Source organism: Gopherus evgoodei, chromosome 17 (genome assembly GCF_007399415.2).
Source record: "Gopherus evgoodei ecotype Sinaloan lineage chromosome 17, rGopEvg1_v1.p, whole genome shotgun sequence".
NCBI classification, from domain to species: Eukaryota; Metazoa; Chordata; order Testudines; family Testudinidae; genus Gopherus; species Gopherus evgoodei.
In genome coordinates, this window is record NC_044338.1 from 18546274 (window position 1) to 18566596 (window position 20323).

The following is a 20323-nucleotide window of genomic DNA, read 5'->3' on the forward strand; positions in this document are numbered from 1 at the left end:
ATTAAGTTTTAGATCCTCATTTGATATATTTTTAAGTTTGTATTATAGCCCTAAATCAAATAGGCTGACACCATCCAGTCTTTCTTTAAGATCAGTAGTCCAAAATGCTGGACAGGCCCTGCTGGAGAAACACTGGACTGAAGAAATGTGACAAAATGATCATTCTAGGTAATGGTTGTTTTGGCTGCATTGGAGAAGGCTCATGTTGTGGCAGCCTGCACCCTAATTGGACTGTGTGTAAATATTGTAGGGACTTCTCAGTGCTGCTGTAACTTCAACTTTATGTATAATTCCTTACCCAGGCCCCCTGCACCTGCCACAATAACATTTTAAATTTGATTTATTATAAATATTTTAATAGGGATAATAATAATGAAAAGTATTTGGCCTAAAAACATAAATGAAAAATCTATGTAGTCATAAACTATGTATGTACAGAGAACAGATGACAAGCAACCTAGATTTTATATTATGAAGAAGGTAATGTCATAAGCTGTTGAAGAACTATATAACAAAATGCAGTATACTGCTACTTATGATGTCTCTGAGTTCAACATAACCCAGCACTGTTCTTTTATAAACTGTGAAACAACACTGGCATATTGAAAAACGCACAAGCTCATGCTTAATGTGTTAACAGAGGTACAATAGACTTATTATGTTTCCAGAGACTGAGGGTGGTCTGAAAAATTAATGACTACTACGGTGTTTGAAAATTAAGTGAACTCCCTAATATATACTGTTGTTGATCCACTGAGTTTAGTGTTTAGCATTCCTCAACAGGAGACTAAATCTTTGCAGCCATTTCACAAGTGATGCTGGCGCCCATAACAGAAATGCATTCAATAATTATTTATAAGCCCATTGGACTCCAGCATTTTCCTACACTGACTGGGAAGCTGAGTTCCCAGAATAAATTCTCTATCCGTACATGGCAGGTGTATTGTAACAGTGTTTTTAGCAGAATAGAAAATGATAGAATTGACAGTAGGAGAGCATATAAAGTGTTTCAAATTTTTATTTAATTTGTGTAAGAAAAATAGAGAATAAATACCATAAAATCTCCAATTAGCAGAATTAATATTTATTAGCATTCGCATCAGTTGTTTACTAGTAAACGTCACTGATAGGAAATGAGCCAAAGGTTTGTAATCGTATTCACACAAGAGTTTCTGATATCAAATAACAGATCTTTCACGGATCTCCACAGCTGTACTTGTTTGTGCTTTATGGTTGAAGGCCTTATGGTAAGGTACCAGCTTATTCAAAAGGATGGTTCTTTGAAAGGGATGGTCTAGACAGTATTTGGTCCTGCCATGAGGGCAGGGGACTGGACTCGATGACCTCTCGAGGTCCCTTCCAGTCCTAGAGTCTATGAGTCTATGAGTATTTAAAGGACTCCATTAATCAGTATTTAACATATTTTTTGTTCCTTTTACTCAACAAAGGAACAAAAGAACATCTTGTACATTAATGTCTTTTTCATGAAAATCGATTGGATCTTGAGACTTTCATGCCTCGTTAATCTGTGTCATTTTAAAGATATTATCAAAATACTTTCTGTCACTTTAAAAAGATACTATTCATCATTTAGAAAATAATGGAGAGCTTAAATATAAAGAATTGTATATAATTTTCAAAGAAAACATGGGGAAGTAGAGGAAAATAAATCAGACTTAGGCCTTACTACAACACTACTGCATATGACCATTAGAATGTCCTTTTAACTAAGGAAGAAGGAGAATTCCTCCACAAAGAATTTCAAGATTCTGAGCTACTAAAGCTGTAGCGGTGTTGCTGTTGTCTTTTTATTATTTAGATCCAGTTCCAGCTCTGGATCTAGGACAGCAGCTTCAGCTGAAAGTCCAGCGAATGCATGATATTGAAACAGAGAACCAGAAACTTAGGGAAACCCTAGAGGAATACAACAAGGAATTTGCTGAAGTGAAAAATCAAGGTAGGTGGAAAAAATTGCACTCTTTCTCTCAGATTGTAATTCTAACAGTTTGAAGAATGTTAGGATTAGCCCTAATTGTATTTCATAAAATTAGTGTGTGCATATATACTGGTATTTAATAAAGAAAGACTATTGTATGCTTATAGCCACTTGGAAATTTGCATGTCTGCATATGACTATTTTACTTTGACAGGACCAATAGGATTTCCTTTAGAACTTTTCCTACAGTATCATGTAATAGCTGGGCAGTCTTCTTTTAAGCATTCTGTTGTTGCCTTCAGCATACTTATTAGTGATCCAGCTAGCATACTGAAGTTACATAGCAGTCATTAAATACTGAGATTATAGTAAGACTGGTCTAAGGCCAAACAAGTATTTTTTTAATCCACTATTTGTTAATAACTTTATTTTGTTTTTTAAAAAAGTATATCTTCTCTGCTCAGTTTTTCCTCAGATAAATTAATGAAGTTCCTCAGTACTTGCAGCATTCTGTATAATTACTATAGGGAATGCCCAGGTAATAGTGCAAATAGAGAGGTAATGTTTCAGTTTTTAAGGAAGTTGGCAAGTTTTTTAAGGTGACCACAGTACATGAGAAGACCATTATCTAAGGTGCAAAAACCTGCTGTCTCTGAAAATATCCAAGCTTTCTTGTCTTTCAGAAAAACATGCTTCCTGCATCAGGAAATAAAATATGCTCACTCTAAACCTAGTTCCCTTTACACACAACTTGTGGTTTCCTTGTAAATATGCAATTCTGCATTACACTAGCAGCCAATTGTTCTATCGCAGGGATAGGCAACCTATGGTGCGCATGCCGAAGGCGGCACTCCAGCTGATTTTCAGTGGCACTCACACTGCCCAGGTGCTGGCCACCGGGCCGGGGGACTCTGCATTTAATTTAATTTTAAATGAAGCTTCTTAAACATTTAAAAAACCTTATTTACCTTACATACAACAATAGTTTAGTTATACATTATAGACTTCTAGAAAGAGACCTTCTAAAAATGTTAAAATGTATGACTGGCATGTGAAACCTTAAATTACAGTGAATAAATGAAGACTCAGCACACCACTTCTGAAAGGTTGCCGACCCCTGTTCTACCACATAGGAGAATAGACATTGCCCAGCTAGAAGTCTAATCGACAGTTTACTGGGTCATAGTTTGCTGCATCTAAATTGCAGCAAAAGGTGCATATTACAGCCACCTCTCTCTTTAATATGAAGGGAGTGGCCCATTGAGATTGCAGGTCCCTTAGCATGCAGGTCTTCAGACTGGACTGCAACAGATGTAATATTTGCATACTGGGAGCTCTACCCTTGGCAGTTGCGCTAATTTGATAAAAGTAGAGGCATGACCACAGTTCACTTTGTGGCACTCTGTTGGTCATGCATTTTGACCACCTTCGTGTGGGAGCTTGTGGCCTGATCTTGGAAAGGACCTTCAACTCTAGTTGTTTTCTTTTTATTTAATTATTTATTTAATTATTTATTTTGACAGAAGCAGCACTTAAATACTTCAGTAGGACCAAGGCCCATTATGGCTAAATGTCATGCAAACATATAGAAGAGCATGTCATGAAGAGCTTGTGATCTTGAAACCAATGGGACCGGGCCCTTTAATGCAACTACAAAATTTCCATTTTTTATGAATGGCTTTTTTATGCTATATGTATTTATTTCATTCATATACCAAATGATCTTTGATCAGTGTTTCACTCTGGAATTGCAGTTCTATGCCATACTTTAAATAGAAAGGGTCTGAAGATGATAAGAATGACCTGGAGAGTCCTGTTACTAGTTGAGGATGGTTTGATTTCTTTCCATAGATGGGTTGCACGTGGTCTTAAATGAAGTTAAAAACATAAAAATGGCCATACTGGGTCAGACCAATGGTCCATCTAGCCCAGTATCCTGGCTCTGACCATGATCTGTGCCTGAAGGTTTCTGTCAGTTGGAGGTCTAGGGATACCTGGAGCATGGGATTGCATCCCTGACCTTCTTGGCTATAGTAACTATCGATGGATCTGTTTTTGAAGCCATTTATACTTTTGGCCTTCACAATATCCCATGTTAATGAGTTCCGCAGGTTAACTGTGCATTGTATGAAATAGTACTGCCTTTTCTTTGTTTTAAACCTGCTGCCTGTTAATTTCATCTAGTGACCTCTAGTTCTTGTGTTATGTGAAGGGGTAAATAACACTTCCCTATTTGCTTTCTCCATACATTTATGATTTTATGTGTCCTTAGCTTAGCTGGTCTTCAGGTTCTTTCTTGGCTTGCCTTCCTGTACTTTTATACTTGATTGCTTCTTTCTATGTTCCTCACTATGATTAGACTTCAAATTTTTAAAGGATGTCTTTTTGCCTGTAACTGCCTCTTTTACTCTGGTTAGCCACTGTGGCATATTTTTGGTCCTTTTTAAATTTGGTTTGAGATGTGCATTTAGTTTGAGCCTCTATTTTGCTGTTTTCAGTCTCCATGCAGTTGGAAGGCATTTCACCTTGTGACTATTTCTTAATCTCTGTTTAACTAGCTACCTCATTTTTATGTACTCCACCTTTTTGAAGGCAAATGCTGCTGTGATGGGTGTCTTTTGTCATTTTGCCCCTTGCAAGAGTGTTACATTTAATTATATTATGGTTGCTGTTACAGAGCAGGTCATCTCTATTTACCTCTTGGACTGGATCCTGTGATCCATTTAGGACTAAGTCAGGAATTTCCTCTCCCTTTGTGAGTGCCACCAGCAGCATCTGTGGTGTCTAGAATTTTCTCTCTGCATCCCTTCCTAAGGTGGCACATACCCAGTCAGTCTGAGGATACTTGAAATCCTCCATTATTATTGCTGCATCTGCTTTTTCAATCTCTCTAATCTTCCTGAGCATTTCACATTTGATGTCACCATTCTGGTCAGATGGTTGGTAGTATATTCCTACTGCTATACTCTTATTGTTCAAGCATGGAATTTCTATCAATAAAGATTTTATGGTACAGTTTGATTCATTTAATGGTGTTGCTTTTATTTGACTTTATGCTTTCTTTCACATACAGTGCCACTCTCCCACCAGCACAACCTACTCTGTCATTCCTATATATTTGGTACCATCCAATTACAGTACTGTGTCCTCATGCCATCAAGTTTCCATGACACCTGTTAGATCATTATCCTCGATTAATACCAGGCACTCTGGTTCACCTATCTTAGAATTTAGACATCTAGCATTTTTATAAGAGCACTTGTGCATTTTGTCAATATTCAGTTGCTTGCCTATAGGTATTGTATTTAAATGGGACTCTTGTGTTCGAGTGTTCCTCATTAGCTCCTACCTGCACTTTACCAACTTCCTTTATATCCTGTTTACTAGGATATAGAGTTCCCTCATTAATAAATTCATCCACAAGGGAGTCTCTGCATCTGTCAGTTTTCCCCCAGCACTTAGTTTTAAAAATTCTCTACGACTTTTTAATTTTACATAGAATCATAGAACCTTAGGGTTAGAAGGGACTGCAAGGGTCATCCAGTCTAACCCTCTGCCAAGATGCAGGATTGGTTGTGTCTAAACTATCCAAGACAGATGGCTATTCAGTCTCCTTTTGAAAATCTCCAGTGAAGGAACTTCCAGCAGTATGGTTCCATTTTGGTTTAGGTAGAGCTTGTCTTTCCTATATTGGTTCCTCCTTACCCAAAAGGTTCCCCAGATTGTAATAATCCTACAACCCTACTCCCTGCGCAGTCATGTCATCCATGCATTGAGACCTTGCAATTCTGCCTCTTTTTCTGGCCCTGTACATGGAACTGAAAGCATTTCAGCGATCCTGGACGTTAATCCCTTACCTAGCAGCCTAAATTTGGCTTCTGGGACCTCTTGCCTGCCTTTCCTTGTGTCACTGGTACCTACGTGGACCACGACCACTAGCTGCTACCCAGCACTGCACATACATCTGTCTAGAACTCTCGTGAGCTCCGCAGCTTTCGCACCCAACAGGCAATTTAGTATGAGGATCTCCTGGTCATCACAAACCCAGCTATCTATATTTCTTCTTTGAGGAGTGTCTCTGTGGGTGCTCCACTTTACGTGTCTTAATGCCCAGCGCTTGTAATAGGAGATTTGTGGTAGCAGTGAACGGTTGGGCTGCGCACACACTATTGCTTTCTTGCACCATTCCGAGTGGTTACATAGCGGTGTGCAGCCAACCATCCTTCAGTTCCTTCTCTACCATCTTTAGATTGAGTTGGAGCTATCAGAGGCACCCTCTCTTTCTTGTTAGATAGATTAGAGGTCGTTAGTATCAGAGGGGTAGCCGTGTTAGTCTGTATCTACAAAAACAACAAGGAGTCCGATGGCACCTTAAAGACTAACAGGTTTATTTGGGCATAAGCTTTTGTGGGTAAAAAACCCACTTTTTCAAATCCCTGGAGTGAAAATTACCATAATTATTACTATAAAATTACCATATTACCAGAAATATTACCAGAAAATTACCATAATTGCCAGATGACCAAAAAAAAAACCAGTGTAAAGCCAATATTGCCGAAGGCCATCTCATTACCAGCATGGTGCTACAGCCTCACTTGACTCATCAGACCTGGCCGGAAGATGCATTGCAACATTGGTGGTCATGCACCGTGCATCTTGGCTCCCCAGGGAAGTCCGTGCATCTCCGGGTTCCCCAGTCAACAGTGGAAGACCTGCCCTTTGAAGGCTTGAAACTATTTGCGGACAAGACTCCCTCAAGGACTCTAGGGTCCCCCTAAAATTACTGGGTATTTTTGCACCTGCAAATAAAAAGCAAGGCAGGTATTACAGAGATTCTGTTCATCCTCCTATACACAACTGTATGGACAATATGACCAATGCCACAAACAAAAACATTTCAGGAATTGGCAGATGCAAAATCAACCCTTGACGTCCCAAATATCCAGCTTGAGACAACAGTTTTGAAGTCGTGGTTGAGGACTTGAGACCAACACTCTCTCCAATGCTGGAAACAGAATCATTTGGAGATCAACTGCTACCATTCTATCAGGTCTAGAAGACCATCACCATAAACAAATGGGTTCTGGAAATAATTCAAAATAGTTATTCCATCCCCTTTATCTCTTTCCCACTCACCTGCTCCCCTTCCCCATCCTTCTTCAGGGACCCCTCTCATGAGTACCTTTTGCAATAAGAAATAAACCACCTCATGCAACTAGGACCAGTAGAACTAGGACCAGCACAACACAAGGCGAAAGAGTTCTTTTCACGTTATTTTCTAACACAGAAACCAGAGGGTGGCAACCCATTTTGGACTTAAGAAAACTAACACATTTGTAAGAACTCAACATTTCAAAATGGTGACATTAACTATAATTCCAGCATTAGAGAAAGGAGACTGGCTCTCAGCCTTGACACCCAGAATGCGTGTTTTCACACTTATATCCATCACGCACACAGGAAATTCCTGAGGTTCACCCTAGGGAAGCAACACTTCCAGTACAGGTATTACCTTTCAGTCTCTCAGCCACTCCAAGGGTGTTCTCAAAAGTACTAGCAGTAGTGGCAGCACACTCTGCAGTCAGAGTCATAATATTTCCATATCTGGATGACTGTCTCATCAGAGCACCACCCCAGCTCGAAGCATTAGGCGTCACTCAGAGCACAATAACCCTCTTTACAAACTTAGGTCTGCAGATAAACAGACAAAAGTCCACATTGACTCCCCTCCAGAAACGGGAATTTTTCAGAGCTCATCTCAACTGCGTAACAGCAACACTACCTCAACAACACTTTACCACACTCATCAACTTAATTTCAGCGGTAAAGGACAGCCCACGAATATCTGCCAGAACATGTCTCCATCAACTGGGACACATGGCAGCAACAACATTTGTTGTTGAGCATGCCAGGCTTCACATGAGATGCCTACAATCCTGGCATTGAACAGTGTACATCCCACGCAGGCACAACCTAAACAGACCTCTCATGATGCCAGGCAAGGTAAAGGGGACACTGGACTGGTGGACAAATGTCTGCCCAGGAGTCCCATTCCTACCAAGAGCTCCAACGATGACAGTCACCATGGACGCCTCTCTGATAAGATGAGGAGCACATTTACTAAACAATACTGTCGAGGGCTGATGGTTCCATCAGAGTCCATACTACATATAAACCTGTTGGAACTCAGGGCAGTTCTCAATGCATGCAACCACTTTCTATCTCTTATCAAAAACAAAAACATCAGGATACTTACAGACAATGTAGCATGCATGTTCTATATAAACTGCCAAGGGGGTGCATGATCACAATCCCTATGCACAGAGATAATACACCGCTGAAATTGGTGCATCAACAATAACATTCACATATCAGCATCTTACCTTCCAGGGTGCCAAAATACAATAGTGGACATCATAAGCAGAGACTTTACACAGAATCCCAAATGGGAAATGGATCCTGGAATTCTGCATATGATATTCAACCTATGGTGAATCCCTACCATAGATTATTTGCAACAGCGCTGAACCCCAAATGCCCACAATATTGCTGCAATATGGGACTGGGACTCCTGCTCTCTGGGGGGCACTCTCCTTATCAAATGGGATGCACCACTGATGTATGCATTCCCACTGACTCCATTCTTAAATTGAGTCATAGATAAGATCAAGAGAGAGAAATCCAAGACAACCTGAATAGTGCCTACGTGGCCCTCACAAAAATGGTTCTGGTACCTTCTATGAATGGCGACATGCCCACCTTCAGCCCTCCCTTAGTACCTCATCTTCTAACTCAGGACACAGGTCACATCTGCCATCCCAACCTCACAGTTCTCCACCTCAAGGCTTGGTTACTTCATGGCTGAGAAGGGTATTGCTCAACAATCGCAATCCCACTACAAGAAGGACCTATGTCCACAAGTGGAAATGGTGCCAGGATAAAAGCATCCTACCAACATCTTCCCCTCTACCGAGGGTCTTGGACTACATACTCAAACTTAAAAAATCGGAGCTTTCCACAAACTCCATCAAGGAACACTTAGCAGTTATCACCTCTTTACACAACAAAGTGGAGAGGAGCTCTATATTTGCCCACTTGATGACTAAACGCTTTCTTAAGGGCCTTGAGAACACGTACCCAACAGTGACAGCCCCCCCACCAATGCGTGACCTCAACCTCATCTTATACGCACACTCATGGGTTAACCATTTGAACCTCTCGTGATGTATTTCTTGCTACATTTATCAGTGAAGGTGGCTTTCCTTATTGCCATTATGTCTGCCAAACGTGTGGGAGAGCCAGAGGTGTTAATGGCACACCCCCCATACACAACTTTTTTTTTAAGGACAAGATCACCTTATGACTACATCCCACATTCTTACCCAAAGTCACCCCCCCCCCATTTCACCTTAATCAACTTACCTACTTACTTGTATTTTTTCCAAAACTGCATGCAGATGAAAGGGAAGACTCATTCCACACACTAGCCTTTTGCAGAGCTCTTGCTTTCTACAATGACACAACAAAACCATTCAGAAAATCTCCAAGACTATTTGTCTCAATAATGGAGCACTCAAAGGGAGAAACTATCAAGATGGATATCAGGAAGAATTAGTCTGTGTTATGAAAACTTTCATCTACCAATCCCAGCGGGCATCCGTACGCGTTCGACTAGCGTACTTTCAAAATCAGTAGCCTTCCTCAATAATGTACCTATCATTCACATTTGTAAAGCAGCAACTTGGGCATCAGCCCCTACATTCACAAAACACTATGCCATTGAACAACAGTCTGCACTGGATACTCGCTTTTGACACATGGTGCTATCCACCATTGCTACAGCAACTCCGAAGCCCCTTCCTTCCACTGAGGGGCACTGCTTAACAGTCCCCTAAAGTGGAGCACCCACAGGGATATTCCTCGAAGAAGAGAAAGTTACTCACCTTGTGCAGCAACTGAGGTTCTTCAAGATGGTTTTCCCTGTGGGTGCTCCACTACCCTCATCCTTTATCCCCTCTACTTTGAAGTTTAAAATCAATTCTCTGAGGTAGAGAAGGAACTGAAGAATGGTTGCTTGTACACCACTATGTTAAGACTCAGAATGGTGCAGGATGGCAATGTTACGTGCACAGCCTAACCAGGCACTGCTATCACAAATCTCCAACTACAAGCGCAGTGTGTCAAGACACGTAAAGTGGAGCACGCACAGAGACAACCATCTCGAAGAACATCAGTTATTGTACAAGGTGAGTAACCTTCTCTCCTGATAATCAAATCCCTGTCACTATTACCTGTCTCTTCTAATAATTGCTCTCTGCTCTAGAGGGATATCCTCAGTGTGAGAGGATACCATTACATAAACTGGAAGGAGGGTCCCAACGATAGGATTGTTTCGTTCTGCTCCAGCCTTAGGCGCTCCTTACCTGAGATTTTCATCCTCCTTAACAATACAGAGGCTGTCAGATTAGGGCTGGGACCACTCTGTTGTGTGCCTGAAAGTCTTGTCTATGTTCCTCTGTTTCCCTTAGCTCTTCCAGTTCAGCCAGTCTGGCCTCCAGAGCCTATACTGTGTCTGTTGGAGGTCAAGAGCTGCTTGCACTGCATGCCCACACGTCACCTGCCCACAAGGCAGATAACTGAATATGCCACATTCAGTGTAATAAACTAGATAGCCCCTAATCTGCTCCTGGATTTCTGCCTGCATTATTTTTACTCTTGCAGGGTTTTTTTTGTTTGTTTGTGTGTTTTAGTTTGGTTTAGTTTGGGGGGAGGGGAAGCTATTGGTCTAAGTTTAGGTATGTTTTCTGGATGCATCTTCCTGTCATTCTTCCTTGCAAAACTCCCGTTTGCTGCTTCTGTTCACTAGCTGATCACTTAGGAGCTGACTTTTCAAACTCCTGTTCTCTCTGAGTTAGCCCTGCCCCCTTGTCAAGGGATTCTAAAGGGGTTAGGGTTCAAAAAATAGCAGGCTAGAGGCTCATTAGTAGGCTGCTGGGCTCAGCACACAGCCCCCAAAACAGACCACAATATATTTGTCAGTCTACCAAGCACATGGCAAGGAAGCAAGCAGACAAAAACAAACCAACAGAGAAACTCACCCAAGGATAATGTAACCTCTTCTCCTTAACCTGAAGAACTCCCTCGCAAAACTCTCTTGTTCCTGTAAGTGCCATCCCCCACGCGTGGTATTTCTGTATTTCTTATTGAGTTTTAGCCAGCACAGATTATAAAGAAGGTGCTTACTTCCTGGAGCAGGGTAATTCCATTGACTTCACTAGGAATACTCAAGTGAGCATAGCTGTGAACAGGGTTTGGGCCTAAATCATGACCATTTACTGGTACTTTTTCACATCTGTGTAGCTTTGAATGCGTCAGGCATTTTAGTTCTTTTTTCTTTTAAAGTCTTAGGGTGCAAACAGGAACGTCTCTCATGGTCCTTAGTGGAATTGCACTACTCATTCAGTGCTGAATGAGATCTATATATTACTTAGTTCATTTTGTTTTCTTACATTTTAGTGATGAAAATATTTAGGGCAAAATTCTCTCCAGTCCAAGTGGCAAATACCAACTCTGCACATCCAAGAAAATGTCAGGTGTTCAGATCTACTTTGCAGATCTGAAGGAAGAATTTTCCTTGGGGTTTCGAGGAATACTATAGATTGATAGGGCAAAAGGGACACCATGCCATGATATAATTAATGAGCCTCAGTTGATTTTTTTTTTTTTAAATGTCTAAAGTACTGTCATATTTAGTCAAAAGCAGGTGGTTGGTTATGTGCATTTGTTACCATTTCAGTTCTTCCGTATTAGTTGGTCAAAATAGCTCTGACTTTTCCCTCTGTGTTCCCTACACCAAGATTCTGATCTCACTTATTCTGGTTTTATAATAACAAAATTCCATTGACCTAATTTTACATGGTATAAGTTCGATCAATTTCAGCCTGTAGGCATTTGTCTTTCCAACTTGTTTATGGACGGTGTTTTTGCACCTGGTAATATTTTTCTCCTTTCACCAATATTCCAAATAATGTAACTTCTTGGAGTGCTACATCTCTCCCTGGCAGCATTAAAGTATTGCCAGCTTATGGGTCTTCTCTAAATATGATTTCTTTCCAGACCCTCTTTTTGTTGCAAAGCACACTTGTCTTGGTCCGTATCTTGCTTTCCTATTGTAAGCCTTAAGGCATAAAGAATTCTGCCCTTAGATATGGGTGGAGTGAGAGTCTGCGTGCCAATGTCAGTTACTATAACAAAAATATGAAGGATTCCAGTTTGTCTGTTAAATCTGATCTATGTGTTAACACAGCAGTTAAACCCTAATTGCCATATTTTTCATCAGTTTTGAAGCTGGTGTGTGTTCAATTACTGAAAGATTGAATCTGTAGAGAGCCATATTAAAACTGCTTCTTTCTACATGAGTGAGCCACAATAATATATATGAACTATTTGTGTAAATTCATACTTAAACCCACAGTGGAACTTTATTTATCTCCACTCAGCAGAGAGCTAATTTGAGACTAGTTAATAAGGTGATATTATATTTTACAACTGATTTTTTGAGTCATGTTATAGAAACCGTAGCTCTGCTTCCCAGCAAAATCCATTGATCCTTCTCAACCTAAACGTTTAAAGTTCAATTTAACATTTAGGGAGTAAAAGGTCTCTGAAGAGACTCGTATCCATTGATTTTGTGTCAGAGTTGAAGAGCTAAAGTTTAAAACACACTGAGCCTACAGGGTAAAGAGAGCCTTGTATTCTTGTAGCCACATGCTGCTGTGTAAACTCATTCTTTGCCTATTGTTTTTCTGTAGAGGTTACAATAAAAGCGCTTAAAGAGAAAATCAGAGAATATGAACAGACCCTGAAGAACCAAGCAGAGAGTATAGCTCTTGAAAAAGAACAAAAATTACAAAATGACTTTGCAGAGAAGGAGAGGTGAGTGTTCGTGCGTGTAGGTGTTGTATGGAGGGAAGGAAATCATATTTTTCTGCTTTATCTTCCCAACTAGGGTCCTTCCTTCAGTTCATTGAGACAGCTCATACATTGAATCATTCTAGTGATTTGTTTGACACAGAATCATTTGATACTCAACTTTACACAGAAAGACAATTGTGCAAGTGAATAACTGAAACAAGGACAGATTGTTACTTCACTGCACTGATGTATTTGGAATGTTACTTTCAGAAGAGTGCAAACCTACTTTTATTCTTCATTAGTTGGATTCTCCTTTGTGACGCTAATCTCTCTCCATTAGCTGACAGTGTAATTCAGTCAGTCTTGTGTGTCACAGTACCATTGTACATCAGTTCAACACAGAGCATTTTAAGAGGAAATATTGTACCCAGCAATATGGATACCTACTTGTATGGTAACAGGAATCTGGCAGTGAGGCAGAGCTCTGTGGCTCTCACTCAGAACTTAATTTTGAAAAGAGTTTGCATGCTCCAATATGTCAAAATAATATGTAATTAATTTCTCACTTAATTGATTTTTTTTAATGCAAACTTGGAAGCATTTCTAATTTTTCAAAAGCTATCAAAATCTAACTACAAATCTTTTCTATAATTTAGATCAGCTGTCATGGAAGTTAAGACTGTGCATTATGGAAGGGGGGGTGTTAACAGGTGGTTGTTCAGTAATGAACCCTCAACTTAGGTACCCTTCCCTTAGTCCAACATTGGCTGGATCTGGGAATCTTCAGTACATACTTCAAGGCATACCATTTTCCTAGGCTCCTTGTGTGGGTGGTTGGATCGATCATTTAGATTAAGGTATGAGTGGGATGAAGCTACATGTGAACTGGGGGATACTTTTTTAAATCAATATTTGATAGTTACTTTTTGTTGTATAATAGGACCAAAGTTTCTTGTTTCAAACAAATCCAGTTTACTTACATATATATATAAAAAAATAAAATTAAAGTAATGACAGTTCAGTGGAAGGTAAATTACAGAAAAGGCTGTGTGTTAAAGAGGTGCTTTTTGACTACAAAACACAACCTAAAATTATATAGTTTAATGTGGAAGAAAAAAAAACCTTTGACCTGAGTTTCTTGACATTCTTACTGTATCAGAGAATACATAAACATACAAAGTAATACTCAAGATTTGTGACAGTTAGAAAGTTTTGGTTGATTTTTGTTCTGAATAGGATTTTTTTTTTAAATATGTTCCCCTAGGGAGACCGTTAGGATGTGGGCACTTTATGCACTATCATTACTATTAAAAGCTGCAGAATAGCTAAAAGTCTCCAGAAGGATGTCACAGCAACTCTATGCCTAGTGTAGGCTTTATAAGTCTGGACTGTAGCAAAGAGTATGGTGACTGGATGGCCAAAGTGACTGAAAGCGTGTGCTGTAATGAACAAATAAGAGAACGTTGCTTGTGGGACATAAGAAATGTGAGCATATGAAAGCTCTGATCCTGTTATATAGGAACTAACAATGTAAATTGTTTTGAAACGTGTATAGTTTTTTTTAGGGGTGGTTAATACTGTTGTTGCATCTAGAATCCATTGCAATTATGATGAAACAGCTGTCAGATCTATTGAGGATATCATTTATAGCAACAAATTCCTTCATTATGATTGAAAAATGGAAATGTATCATTCTTCTTGTGCTAACTTGTACAACAGTGGGTGCGTGGGTGACAATTTTCTTAATGTGTGTGATTTTCCAAAACAAATTATGCTACGGAAAACCTTCCACTAAAGATATCATGTAGATAGCAGTCACTCTTTTATTATGTTAACAGCTTAACATTTTGAAATAGCTACACTGTTAACATGTTAATAACCAGGATTCCAAAATATGCACAGCATTCCATGAGAAGTGGCTTTATGGGTCCAATTGGGGTATCTTGTAGTATACATGGTGGTGGTATTTGCCTGATTACAGTTGAGCTGGGTTAATCTCTGTCTCTCTCAAAATTGCAAAATACAATTAAGTTGGTAAACAAGATCACCAGCTCCATTTTCATCTCTCCTTTTTCAGAAAGTTGCAAGAAACACAGATGTCGACAGCCTCGAAGCTGGAGGAGGCCGAACACAAAGTTCAAGCTTTACAAACAGGTTTGACATTGCTGTTATGATCTATACCAATGGCCAGGCTGGTGGTAGGATAAATACAACGAAATGAAATCAGGACTGAGCTTGAACCAGATCTTGCAAGTCTACGTTAGGACTCGGGAAGATCTAGCAATGCTTAAAAATTGCCCTGCAAAACAAAGCTTCTCTTGGGCTTCTTAGCCCGGGGGCCTCAGGCATTGGTGGCTGTCACGGAGTCACCGGGCGATGCTCTGGAACTGCTCCCCACCAAGCCAGTCAGGACTTTGGGGAGCCTCCTCTCCTTTGGAGCAGACTTGTTCAGGGCAAGAAGCTCACACGGCTTCACCTCCTGGGTCTCTCCTTGGAGCATTCAGCATCCTCTGCCCCTCCGTGCGCTTCCCACAGCGAGTCCACCCCAGCGGGGTCCTGGGGAAGCCACCGGGTTCTGCAGCCCCACTTTGCAGTCAGACGTGACTCTCAGCCAGCCAGTAAAACAGAGGTTTATTCGATGACAGGAAACAGGTCTAAAACAGAGCTTGTAGATACAGCGACACCGGACCCTCGGCGGGTCCATTCTGGGGGGCAGGTGAGCCAGACCCCCAGGTCTGCCCTCCACCCTCGACCCCAGCCAGCTCCAGAACTAACAACCCCTCCCAGCCCCTCCTCTCTGCTCAGGCTCCGTTCCGGGCTAGGAGGTCACCTGATCCCTTTGTCTCCAACACCTTCAGCTGGCACCTTTGCAGAGGAGGGGCCCCAGGCCATCAGTTTTGCTAGGAGACAGAGTGCCAGGCATTAGGTTGCACTGGCCCTTGGCTCTGCCAGACTACTTAGAACTGCCATGGGGACACTGAGGCACCAATACAGTATTCAGAGAAAACATTAAGAACTTTCCCAGTTCGTCACAGTGGCATCTTGATCTCTCCCCTGTTCTCTGCCTGTGGCACACTGCCGTTTAGTCTCCTGAAGACTGAAATGCTGTTGTCTAATCCAAAATATTGAGCTCAGTATAGCGGTAACTGAGTGAAATTTAATGGGCTGGGCCAGATCAGTCTACATGATCTAATAGTCCCTTCAGGCCTTAAACTGTATCTATCAAATAAATGCACACGTGTGCTATAGCCAACTATTGGTGGCCGTAGTGGGTAAAACCTATATAGTATAGGAGATACGTCATTGGAATGTTCCTGCAACTAAAACAGGCCAAAGAGCTGCTGACTATATCCATGTTTTCCTTTCCACATTGTATTGTGCTCTGGTCTCTCACATCCCTAATTTGTGCTATATGTTATGGTCAGAATTCAATGTGAACCTTATTTCTGCTTCACATCAAGCAACCTGCTATTTACTTTGCTATTCATCCTTGCACAGTTATGTTTGCCAATCCATCTAAGGTAGGGCCCATTGGGTTCCTTTTTCCTTGTGAACACAAGACATTTAAATTTGACTCGATGGACTGATTGGAATAAATATTTTAGTTGAAGGAGCAATGTGAAATGAATAATGTCTAGCTACATTAAGCAGAATGGTAACTGGAAACTTTTACAATTCAAAAGAAACATTAAAAATACAGAAAAAATAACTCTTAAAACCTTTTAATCATCTAAGTCATTATTTCTTTGGTCAGGTAGAATACTTAATACACAATGATTTTTTGGACAGGAAACAGTTTATAGTGGAATAAAAAATTGCGTAGCCTTTTTACATTGCACAAAGTACTGGTCTGTTACAGTACCAGTAATGTTTCAATGTTTTATGCCTTCTAGCCTTGGAAAAAACTCGGACAGAATTATTTGGACCTTAAACAAAAATATGATGAAGAAACTACTGCAAAGTAAGATTTCACTATATTCTTCTTACGTACCTTCCCTTAGTATCCCACCTTCCTAATTTTGCATGCTATAACTGGAAAGAAGGATGAGATGGAGGTGGTTTTGAAGGAGAAATAAGTAGGAAAACTTAGGCATAATTGAATATCCTATACTGAGACTGATTACGCTAGTGTGTTTTCCACAGAGTCCATAGTTCCTCTCCTGTCTTGGGTGGGCAGGGCAGGAGGTGGTGCAACAGGGCAGAGAGTGGGTGGAGCCTTGGTTCTGTCCCAACTAATGAACCAGCGTGCTACAGGAACATATACTGTGTTGCATAAGGATTCGGACAATTATGCCCTCGTGGAGCGGTAGGGAGACCAGGAAGAAGATTGACTCTCCAAGTGGCGTCTCCAGGGCAACAAACATTACCCTATGCTGGGCCATAGTTATTGCAATAATCTCTAGTCTTTAGTAATAAGAGAATGTGGTTGGTCATGTTTTTGCCTATAAGATGTTGGTAGGTAGAGATCTGTCTGTAGTAGTACTACTACTAGTAGTAGTCTGTAGTAGAGGCCTACTGGCAACCATTCTTCAGTTGTCTAAATCTGCATCAAAGTTGAGTTCTTTAGGGACTAATGTTGCAAGTTCTGAGATTCAAGCTACAGTGCTTGAAACTTGTGACTGGGCCCTTAATTGTTAAGGTTCAGTGTTGACTACAGAAACAATTTTTATCCCCTTCTTACATGGACTCTATTAATTAAATTTTAAATGCATTTTTAAAATTCTCTTGTTTGAAACACCTTACTCAGAATTTGGTTGTATTTTGTTTTCTTACTGACTGCATTCTTTTATCAGTGTGTATCAGTTGGAACTGTGTTTCTAATGGAGCTAGAAATTAAGATAGATTTTGCTTATCCTTTTCCATGGGTTGGTATCATTGATGACACTAGTTCTGTTAATAAAAATTTCTATTACAGTGGATTCACAAGCCTCAGTCATGGATGAGGACACACAAACATGTAAACTCTTGTTTTTATATAAATATTTCACTGGCAAAATGGTGGACTTCTTCTTTTCAAAAAGTGGGATTTCCTTCCGCTGTAATTATTTTAAGGTGGGAAAAATTTTACTCTAAACTATTTGGTAGACTATCTAGTGTATTTTTTCCTTCTGAGATAGTTATATACAGAATATTTGGAGTTGGTCTCGCCTATGATCCTTGCTAGCTATACCTACAATTAAGTAGAACCAACAAGTAGCACATCAGGTAACATTTTCATTGTGTTGTGTAATGCAATGATTTTGTGGCCTGAGTCAAGAATATAGGCTGGCATCTCTTTTGTCCTCTACGTAAGTTTGATTTTCTAAAACCTTAGTTTAATCTGACATCAACAGAAATGTTCTTATGATTGTTTTACAAAACTATTTACACAGAAAATAAAAAACAATCTCCTTCAGTGTTTGCAACCCAAATTTTGCAGTTTGCATGAAAACATGAAAGGGGAACTGACTATAAATGAAAGTTAAACTAATAGTGTATTTTCATTGTCTGAGTTGAGAGAACGTGGAAAAGTAAACAAACAGCAAAAAGGGTGAAAGGGGAATACATTTTTTTAAATTCTTTTGGTCTAAATAATCTGAACTGCTAATAGCCTTGACAACTTGTAAATTTTTTATTTTAAATATATATGTGATTGTTATCTTCGACATGTATTTAAAAAAAAAGTGGTTCTGGTCCTCTGTGATTTGGTGCAGATGAATTGGAATGCTTACAGACAAGGAAGTCAACTCTTTTTTTGTTTAAGTTAATACTGGTTGTATGACTTTCAATTGTGGAATGCAGAGATTGGTGGTAATTGTCTGAAATGTCAAAAGTATCTGAATATTATTAAAAAAGGAAAAGCACAGCAGGATAAGTTAAGGCATTAGGTATCTCAGCAGGCTTGGATTTTTCCACAGCAACTGTTCAGAATAATTATGTATCTGAAACTTAATGTGTAAAAATTGCTTGTTTATCTTGTAGTGGTTTTCTAAATTTTCTAGTACTATGTGGTATGTGCAAAGCGAAGCACAACCGAAACCATGTTCTTGACCATTTGCTAGCAGTGCAGCTTAGAATGAGATCAGTTTCTGAAATTAAAACCTTTAATAGTATTAAATCCTTTTGTCACGTGTTGCATAAAGATTTCCCCTTCTCACTAATGAGCAGGTAGACCACTTAATATTCTTCTTCTGGGAGACTTGTCATCTGAGCACCCTTCTCCTGCCTTCTTTTATTGAACAAATATCTCATGTCTAGGGGCACTGAAGGTGTTAATGACAAAAATAAGTTTATGATGTGCAGTCATTGCAGTGTGTCAGCTGGAATATCAGAAGCTGAATTTGACAAGATGGTAGCAGTAAAGTTTTCCATGTGTAGGCTTGAAGTAAAATGTGATTAGCCTTTATGCGCAGAACAAGGATCCATTGATGAATACAGCTGGTCTTTGTTTTCTTCTGTCATTGAGTGTGGGAGGTAAAAGTGTTCTTCTTCATGTTTATTAATGCAAGATTCCTTAGACAAATGGCAAGCACAGTTTAATATTTGTTGGAACACAGAGAGTCTTGCCAAAACAGTTGTGTAAGAGGATTTCAAGGTTTTCAGATTATAATCATGTCTGGGTTAAATAAATGAATGATTGCTCTGCCTTTTTCAATTCAAGAGGCACATCCTCTCTTGAAGCCTAATACTCATTTTGTTTGCGATCTCGCACGTTTCTGTCAGCAAACCTGGATTTCACCAACACTAATGAGTTTGATCTGGAGATTCTATCAAAGCTGGAACAGAAAAAACAAACTTGGATCTTGAGTTCCTGTCATATTAAAGAAAAGCTTTTTTCCTAGTGAGAACAGACTGTCTGTGTAGGAAAAGAAATGCTCTGCATGTTTTTCCTTGTGTTTTCTCCAGAACACACATTCTACTCATATCCTCTTTCGCTTCTGTTTTGGTGCTGCACACTCCAACAAGTGTTTCAGATTCCTAACCGACTTGTTAATGCTCTGTCAGCCAAAGTACTGGAATTCAGTTTTAAGTGAACTCCAGAGCCTCCTCTTTGCGCTTACCCCTTCCCCCACAATATACACTAATTGTAACTAGGAAAGGACCTTCAATTATAACAAGCCTACTGTGTGTGCTACTTTACTGTTAACATGTGGGTAGAGGTGCCTTTGATGAAAGAAAGTATCCCTGAAATACCACACTCCTGGTAACTGGTGACTTTTCTTAGGATCTTTAGATTTTGTAATAACCTGTAAGGGAGTATTTACTGAAAATTCAGTGCAGAAGAAGGTTTTGACATTTATATCAAGGATAGACTTAAAATAAATACTTCTGGTGATTGTGGGCAAGACAGTGTGGGGAGGAGGCGAGCAGCCGTCGGTGGTGAAAGAACAGGTTAAGGACTATTTAGAAAAGCTGGACATGCACAAGTCCGTGGGTCCATATCTAATGCATCCGAGAGTGCTGAGGGAATTTGCTGATGTGATTGCAGAGCCA

At 40.0% G+C, this 20323-nt stretch overlaps 1 protein-coding gene across 1 annotated transcript in view; it reads left to right on the forward strand.

The window, feature by feature from the left end:
- CUX1 (cut like homeobox 1) overlaps positions 1-20323 on the forward strand; it is a 356919-nt gene that overhangs the window by 198427 nt on the left and 138169 nt on the right. The window contains 5 exon segments of the mRNA XM_030536988.1: positions 1820-1957; positions 12748-12871; positions 14928-15004; positions 16744-16772; positions 16774-16811. Of these exon segments, the coding sequence (XP_030392848.1) occupies positions 1820-1957; positions 12748-12871; positions 14928-15004; positions 16744-16772; positions 16774-16811 (406 nt within the window).